Below are 9642 nucleotides of genomic sequence, written 5' to 3'. Positions count from 1 at the left end.
TGATACCCCTTTAATTAGTGCTTAAAGACAAAATAGGCCTAATGTTCTATTGTGTGCGTATGGACAGCTGACCGTGGCACAAAGCCAGCTAGGTGAGCTAATTGCAGGCCATATTTTGTACTTGGGTTGGGAGGGATGTATGTTGGTGGAAGGTTTCGCGGACATTTCGTTCTGATGATATAAAAATGTTAAAGAAAAAATATAAAGTATATATGGGGTTTTATCCACAAGATAAATTTACTTTATATAAAAGACATAATCTAGCATCACCATAACGTTCAATTACAAAGTTATGAATGCTACATCTACAATGTACATGTACCAACTTGTCGTGTTTTAAATCTTTCCTTGTTCATCAGGGGCAGTTGCAAATTTGGTGATCTCAACGTTTTGCCTGCAAGAAAGGGAAATATTCAATAGGTTTAAAATGACACACAACTTGAAAACTATAAACTTACGACGGGGGTGGTGTATTACGCCCTTATGGTGTTTCATCCTGCATATTAAAAAGCTTAATGTTGATACACAAATGACTTAAGCAAATTGTAGATCCATCCTAGCGCTTAATTAAGTGATAATAATGTTTACCCGCCACCTTATCCAGGGGTAGGGCCGAACATCATAAATCACTTATAGGGGGTGATGCCAGGGGCCTGATAAAGCCCACCATAGGTTTTACAGTAAAACCCATGAGTTTTATTACCCAAGTGCTACGGACTTAACACTTGGTAGTTATGTAAAATATACATTTCCTTTCATATTCAGTAAAAACATCTGAAAATTAAAGTGAAAGTTAAACTGAAGTTAATCTGTTTATGTAATTTGCCTACACATTTTAGGCGAAAATTGTGGTATTTACTTACATAAAGATGTCAAAACATTGTTTTTCAACATATATTTTTGCTTATATCTGGATACATGTTAGGCGAAATGGTGGCATTTGATGCACATAAAGATGTCAAAACATGTTATTTTAATGGTTATTTTGTACACGGGGAGATTTTGGGCGCCTTCGTGGATTTAGGGAAAAATTGAGGTGGCCCAGCTGTTTTTGATCCTATTAACCCAAGCAACATATGTGCCAAGTGTGGTTCTGGTAGGGAAAGGTGTTAGTTTTTTCCTGGGATGGAGCTGCCTATAATGACATTATAGCGATATTACATGGGATATGTTTGTACCAGTGGTATCACTGGATAGAGGAGACCTATAGCTATACATTGGGTACCAAATATATAATGTTTAATATAGAAGAAGTTAAGCGGGTATTGCGTGTAAGCTGCAGGGTGGATTAATGGCATTTCGGGTACAATATGCAAATAAGCTCTTTAATATTGAACATTGAATGTTTATAAGTACATAGTAAGAATATTTTCATAAGGTGAAATGTGAACTGTTCCATTCAACAAGCCTTTTACCCTCGCCCCTAATTTTACCTACCCTCCCCAGGGCTCATACTTATTGCACAGCCCTTATGAGTCTCCCCTATCTAAATCATCAACTCGCACCACACAAATGCACACACCCCCTGCTCACAACAATGAAATATTGAACCCTAAACCTAAAAGTCGGACTGACGGTGGTTTGGATTGACAGTGTTTCGGACTGGCGGGGTGTACCCCTATACTGTACCTTTTCTGCTTTCAATTCCTGTTTGATGGTTAGGAATGACGGACGCTCCTCAGGTTTTGGATCACAGCATTTTATCATCACATTCTTTCTACATAATCAATGTCAATGGTGGAAATTGATCCGAGAAAATTATGATTTATTAACACCTCGTAAAAAGAAATATTTGAGGCACCAAAGTTTTATTAAAGGGCATATCTATTGCAAAAACAAGTTTAACTCCATTCGAAGAGAATAATTACTACATTACAAGTTGATACTCGTTGCAATTTTTTTTATTCGTATGTCTCCTGAAAAAGTGAAATTACTGATTTCTCTGAATATAACATTGTTGCCATGATCTCTTTTATTGTTTTCTAAAAAGCGAAAGTGCAATTGTACAGTCTATATTCATAGGTCTTCTGTTTTAATACGCACACATCTGGTAAACACCTTGATTTGCAGTGCAAAATGAGCCAATGTATATCAACTTTACTTCATATAGGATTGCTGAAAATGTTCTCGCGCTTGACGGGGAGATATTCCGGTAAAATTGGGCCTAACTAATGCTCACTGTGCAATTCCCCCCCCCCCACACACACACACGCAAAAAGCCCAGGGCCACTGGTACGTATGAACGGGCGTTAAGCGTAAGACGTTTGGAATAACTATAATAAACTTACATTCCTTTCGGCGTGCTGGCATCTGGTTGCAATTTCGCATTACCTTGTTTTATAGCCTCACGTATTTCTTCGTTGGGGATTGATGGATACGGTATCTTCCCTGCATAAAAATAGCACTAATCATTTATTGAACTCTTACAATAAAGGTAATCCACTTCACTCATGTGTGACTGCTAACAAACGGCGCTGTTTCCCGTAGTATCCTCATTCAAACCTGAGACGAAAATACCAACAGGGATCGGAAGCACAACCCAATTCACCCGTGTGCAATGAGCCAGGTCTGTTACGGCTTTATGTGCATGCTCAGATCAAAAGAAACTTGACAGGATCGAAAAATTTGTGCTTGAATACATATTAATGCAAAAATGTATATGTATTTCGTGTATATGTATTAATGCAAAAACTTAGGTAAATTTAAAGTTGCCCATGACTTGGTGTATTATTTCCTTAATGCATTGCAATGGTTAAAAATCAGGATTAAGTCTCAATAACTGCTCATGCGCATTAGGTACAATTAGTTATTGAAGCGGAAAAGTGGGTTGATTGATCTGAGGATGCACATAAAGACGTTACAGACCTGGCTCATTACACACGGGTGAATTGGGTCGTGCTTCCGATCCCTGTTGGTATTTTCGTCTCAGATTCAAACCAATTCAATGCACGACCTTGTTACCTGCATGACTTTATCGGGTTATTATGAAACAGTCATGGTTGCACATGCAGGTACTTCTTTTGCGCGTGTAAAAATTCCCAATGTAACAAAATATGCTCGTCCAGCGACACCAACCCTCGCCACTGGCACTGGCTAGCGTCTCAGGGGGCGTCGAAGAGACCAATTCAGCGCCATTGAGATTGGTTCTCTGCCCCGTCCAAGCGGTGCAAGTCAACATTTGTGCCAGCTTTGCGCGTATTTCAACATAAATTGTCCGAAATTCAACTTGATTATAAATAAATTGGTGGTATTTATGCAAATTTTACCGCGCTCTGCTAGTAATTGTTTTAGGAAGAGTATGAGGAATAAACATTCCGTATCTTTTTGCCACCGGGCGCCACAACCCCCAGCTACGCCACTGTTAGTTACTGGTTCATACTTGGTTTGCACACCGGTGAGTGCAGGCATCACATTAAAAAAAAAATTGATTCTGGTTTCTTGGTTTCAATTCGAACTCATAACAAGACTATGCATGATGCAGTCATGTCTACAGTAGAATTCAATTCGACCTTTGCAGGACTTAAACCCCATTAAAAGCTATTAAACCAAGATAACACTCATTGAAAACAGCTCAACTGATTAAATCATATCTTCTCTGGTTAAATACACACATCATATGTTTCTGCTTTTACACGTACAATGGAGCAATGCGCTGGGATTATAGTTTCAGTTGGGTGAACGATTATAAAGCGAGCGCTAGAGAACAATTGTGTGTGGTCTTTGTTTACGAAATGAGACAATACGTGCTTATTGTTAACCAGCGTTCTTGAAAATGAGAAACATGGTGGTTTGCAGACTTAACACGGTTTGGAAATAATTTCTTCATATGTTTTGGTAATCTGTCGTTTACATATCCTTCCTAAAACACCAAAGTGCGAATATTTCCAAACATCTAAATTAGCTAAACATTTAGGACATGTTACAAAACTATATTGTCTAGAAATTTAGAAGAGTACTTTTAAGATTGGCCGGTTATTTTTCACACAGCGACGTTAACTAGGCAATGTACTATTACCTATAACATTAACTAAAACACCAAAGTGCGAATATTTCCAAACATCTAAATTAGCTAAAAATTTAGGACATGTTACAAAACTATATTTTCTAGAACTTTAGAAGAGTACTTTTAATATTGGCCGGTTATTTTTCACACAGCGACGTTAACTAGGCATATCCCCATACTTTTAACGTAGGCTATTTGTAGAGGTCACGCGTCAATGGGAAAGAGCACTGTGTATTATGATAGGAAAACGGACAGTAACTGCAGTATGGTGTATTGTAGATGTCTTACCATTTGAAGTTAATTCATACAATAACACGCCAAAGGACCACACGTCACTTTCCACGTTAAACGTTTGATCTTTCAACGATTCTGGAGCAAGCCAACGGGTTGGCAAAGGTGGAGCCTGTTAAATACGAAAAAAATCAAATATAGTAATATATTTATATTTATAAATATATTTAGAATTTTATATTTTGAACTATTCATATTTAAAAAAAATCAAGTATATACTTGTTTTAAGAATACTGCACTCTATGGATTGTATCTGTTTTTGTAGAAGCCCATCTTACCGTATCCGCTTCGTAAATAGGTCCTTCCGCAGTTGTAGAGTCAAGAATCCTTGCTAATCCGAAGTCAGCAATTTTTATGCCTATCCTTCGCTTCCTGCCATGTGTGTCTCTTATTATAACAAGAACGTTTCGGGCGGCAAGATCGCGATGAATAATGGGCTCCTTTTTCGCAGGCATGAATGAAACATAAAAAACTGTACATTATTATGCAATTCCATGGTAACTCGTGCTACACTCGTGCTTGGAATTGCCCACATGGATCAATCTTTCTTTCTACCCGTTAAATTAACGTTTAATGTTTTGATAGTACTATCTTGTGAGTGCTATGCTAAGAATTATAAAAAATAAAATAGAATACCCATTGTTTTTACCTAATTAGACACATGCTAATGAGCAGTTTAAAAAAAACCAGCTTAAAAAATTGGATACCGATCAGGTTAAACCAGGGGGATGACACTAAATTCACGTGGTTAATTACATTAGCAACGTAAATCTATGCAAATTCCGTTGGTTTGCGATCTACAAAGTGAGGCAAGGTATCGATCGGTAATATGAATAATTCATACACTCTTACCAAGGATCATTAAATCAGGATGTGATGCTCATTAGCACGTATCCAGATGTTATTTAAATATCATATTGTTATCAAAATGATGTTGTGATTTCGTCATAAAATAAATTTATTGTGTGTAAGTTTGTACGTGATTATTTTTTGCATCTTAAGTGCCGAGTTCGGTTGAAATCTGACTAAATCTGGTGGTGTAAAATTTTGCTACATCACCCCTCTGCATGATAGATGTGAGCAAACCACGATTTAACAGGACTTAAAATAATAATAATAATAATAAGTGGGATTTATAAAAACCGCGCCTTACATTGAAAACACAACCCCAAGGCGCTTACATATGAAAAAATAAGAAACAGAAGAACAAAGCTAAAATATTAAACTACATAAAAAGCATATAAGAACACACTCATAAATTACATATAAAAATCATTACATATTATAATACAGTTTTAAGAAAATATATGATAAAAACATCATGTCCAGCAAATATAATAACAAAAATTAATGACACTTCATAATAAAACATGTTTGAAATACACCATAATCTACAACAGTGTTCATCAACAAAATTTAAAGAAAAACAGTGAATGTACTCAAAGATTGAAAAGATATGTCTTCAATGAGTTCTTGAAGCATTGCACAGATTTAGCACGTCTGACAGACTCGGGCAGACTGTTCCATTCATACGGCGCCGCGATGGAAAAAGCTCTTTTTCCGTACCCAGATTTAGCGGATCGAGACGCGCGCGGAATCTGAAGAAGTCCCTTGGAGCTCGATCTTAAAGTTCGCGAAGGTACGTATGGAGTTAGGAGTTCACTTATGTAGAGAGAGGAGCCAGGTTTGCGAGGGATTTGTAAACTAACAAAATCATCTTAAAAAGAATCCGCTTTCTGATTGGCAACCAATGCAAATCGTGAAGGATTGGTTGTATGTGGTCGCGTCTTCTAGCTCCAACAACCAGACGAGCTGCCGAGTTCTGCACACGCTGTAGTTTTGCGATATCAGCGTCTGGAAGTCCATAAAGAAGTCCGTTACAACTGTCAAGTCTCGACGATATAAAAGCGTGGACGAGACGCTCTGTAGTAGTCTTATCGAGGTATTTCCTCAGCTGGCTAATTGACCGCAGTGCGTAAAGGGCTGTCCGACACACATCACTGACATGATTTGACATGGTAAGCTGGTTATCGATGAACACACCTTCCACAGGTTTAATGTCAGCAGTACCGACCTGGACAGAAGGCGCAGTTGCTTTGGATCGACATCGAGACGATATATGCAAAATGTCTGTCTTTGCGTCGTTTATCTTGACCTTGTTGGATATTGCCCAAGCCCGAATGTCTGAAACACATGCTTCTATTGAAGCAATGGCTTGTGTGCTAGCGGACGGATCATACATGGCATACACTTGTGTATCGTCAGCATACACCATTCCGCTAATTCCATGAGCATTCAGAATATCTTGAATTGGACCCGAGTACAAAATAAACTGTATTGGGCCGACCACAGACCCCTGCGGAACACCGTAGATTAGAGGATGATTCTCAGAAACAGTCCTGCCAATGACAACTGATTGGTCGCGTTCAGAAAGGTAAGATCCGAACCATTCAAGGGCAACTTCAGTGATACCATACCTTTCCCTCAGCCTTACAAAAGAGATGTAATTAATAACGGTAAACGACCGAGTATAGAAATGACATTTAACTACATATTAATGGAATCTTAATGCCACGCGAATTCCTGGCCACGTTATTGTAACCTGTGAACTTATGTTAAGTCAGACTGACCAAACATTTGGTTCGTTGGTGCTTTACTTTGACGCCATAGTCAATATTGTATGATTTTCTTTACCTACTTATATCATTCGTGCCGGGAGCCATTTTATCTGAGTACCATTTTATCTGATTACTGCAGATTTATATATTTTCACACGAGGACACGAATACGAACACACAGACAAATACAGCGACATGATGGAAAGTCACGTGAGGTGTCAAAGTTTTTTGTGACTTCAGATACTGCTTGTCTTCAGTCTGCTACGCTAATTGCCTAAGTCATTTTTTGTAATTTTGAGAACAAAGAACAAAATGTGGTTCAAGAATGCATCAGTAACATAATCATCCTAAATATTTCGGATTATTCCCTTTTATTTGTATCATTATCATTTGTTCTTGTGCAAAGATTGGTAAATAAATATGTTTAAATGCATGTTTGAACCATATTTTGTACTGATTAAACAAATTCATCAGGATCGGTAGAGTAAACTATGTTCGTAGTATCTGATCCAAGAAAATGCACTTACTGTGTACGTTTCAACAACCACTGTTGTCTTTGTCAACACTTGATGAGGAATGACTGCAATCTACTGACAACCAACGCTAGAGGGATTTCCAGCGTGATTTTTTGGGTTGCCAGTTGGTTTTCCTTCTGGGGATTTTTTGGATCCCTGTTGCAGGAACTCATCAAAAATGTGAGTAAGCTGGTACTGCCCCTCGTCTCTGTTCATAGGTGTACGCCCCTCTTTCTTATTTCCACAGCTTCTTTCATCCAGCGCTTGTATCTATCTTGCTCTGTGCCAATGACCCCAGCTTCCCCCCACCCAATGACATGGTTCTTGTCAACAAAATGATCTGTTATGGCCGACTTGTGCGTAGTAGTTAAGGACTCTTTTCTCCCTGCTCTAGTGACCACGGTGCTGCTGACTTTCTTCACTTCACTTTTGTGTTCTTCTAACCGCGTACCAAATTTTCTACCTGTTTCTCCAATATACGATAAGTTACAGTTCATGCAGGGGATTTTGTACACTGCCTGAGTGGTGTTGTGCGAGTCGCGCCCACTTTTGGATGGACAAGTTGATTTCGGAGTGTGTTGTACGGTCTCATAGCCGTAGAGATGTTCTAGTTCTTCATTACTCTGGAGACACTTTCAGTGACGCCCTTGACATATGGTAGAACAACCATACCTTTGCTCTTGCTGTTTTCTTCCGTCTTTTTTGTCACTTTCTTTGATTTAACACTTTGCATTTGATCTTTCACTTTTTCAAATGTCCAATTAGGATAACCACACGTTTGGAGGGCTTTCTGGACTTTCTTTTCTTCTTCCTCTTTATCCGCCTCTTCTTTCACTATGGTGTCCTTTCTGTGGTACAAAGATCGTATGACCCCTAGTTTTTGATGCAGAGGGTGGTGAGACTGGTAACTGGGGGAAGCTGAGGTCATTGGCACAGAGTAAGATAGATACAAGCGCTGGATTAAAGAAGCTGTGGAAAAAAGAAAGAGGGGGCGTACAACTATGAACAGTGACGAGGGGCAGTACCAGCTTAATCACATTTTTGATGAGTTCCTGCAACAGGGATCCAAAAAATCCCCAGAAGGAAAACCAACTGGCAACCCAAAAATCACGCTGGAAATCCCTCTAGCGTTGGTTGTCAGTAGATTGCAGTCACTCCTCATCAAGTGTTTACAAAGACAACAGTGGTTGTTGAAACGTACACAGTAAGTGCATTTTCTTGAATCAGATACTACGAACATTGTTTACTAGCATATTTTGTACTTTTTTTTTAAAAAAAAAATAAAAAATGACCTAGGCAATTAGCGTAGCAGGCTGACGTTGTATTTTATATCTTATACCTGTCACACATTTCCTTCGTATTATTGACATTAAGTCCCAATTTCGCTCATTACCTTATCAAATTAGAAGACTTTCTGGGACAAGCAAATCACTGTTGTCTGATAGGAGTTGACCCATTTCCGGCCGTCGTGCATTGCTAGAGGGCATTTTTACTCTCTTCAAAATTACGATTCGCTAAACTTACGACACCTTTATGTACGTGGTGACCTCAATCACAAGAGACGAGTAAGAGTTGCCTCACTTTGTTGAGAGCTAACTTACAAAATTCGTTTGCGTTGCTAATACAAAAACCGTGAATTTAGTGTCACCCTCCTGCTCTTACTCGGCCCTTTGTATGAGGTCACTACATAAAGGTGTCTTTAGCGAATCGTACCTGTTGAAGAGAGTAATAGCTCCCACCCCTGCAAGGCCACAGGGTCGGCAAGCTCCTATTGTTGAGTCCTATACTACGGTAGTTGGGTCCAATATTTAGAAACAGCCAATTATATGTTTTCTTGCATGAAAAATACAACTACGCAACTTAAAAAACTGTACAAGGAACCGATGACCTCCTAATTACAATATGGATGCTTTTGGCAGCCATGTTGCAAAAGAGGGTCATCGGTTCCTTGTATAGTTTTTTAATTTGCTTAGTTGCATTTCTCATGCAAGAAAACATATAATTAGACATCAAAATCACCGAAATCGGACGTTGTTTACTATGGTCAGAATTCAAAAAGGTCGTTGACCTATGAACATTTTTCGTCATAGCGCCCTCTTGAAAGGTCTGACACATAACAAACTATACATTTTGGGAATCCTCATGACCACACGAGTAATTTGATATATTACTTGACATAATTGGAGCATTCTGAAAATTTGACCCCCCATGTAAC

At 38.7% G+C, this 9642-nt stretch overlaps 1 protein-coding gene across 1 annotated transcript; it reads right to left on the bottom strand.

Moving 5' to 3' along the window:
- Positions 1-336: 336 nt before the first annotated feature.
- LOC140172501 (megakaryocyte-associated tyrosine-protein kinase-like) lies at positions 337-6569 on the bottom strand. Its single transcript, XM_072195647.1, has 4 exons — positions 6096-6569; positions 4292-4406; positions 2289-2388; positions 337-394 (listed from the first exon to the last, which is right to left on the bottom strand). Exons 1-4 carry the CDS (start codon positions 6567-6569, stop codon positions 337-339), a joined length of 747 nt encoding a protein of 248 aa, XP_072051748.1.
- Positions 6570-9642: the final 3073 nt, after the last annotated feature.

The sequence above is a fragment of the Amphiura filiformis genome, chromosome 16, assembly GCF_039555335.1.
Source record: "Amphiura filiformis chromosome 16, Afil_fr2py, whole genome shotgun sequence".
NCBI lineage: Eukaryota > Metazoa > Echinodermata > Ophiuroidea > Amphilepidida > Amphiuridae > Amphiura > Amphiura filiformis.
The sequence above is the reverse complement of the archived record's forward strand: the minus strand, read 5'-3'. Positions and strand labels throughout refer to the sequence as shown.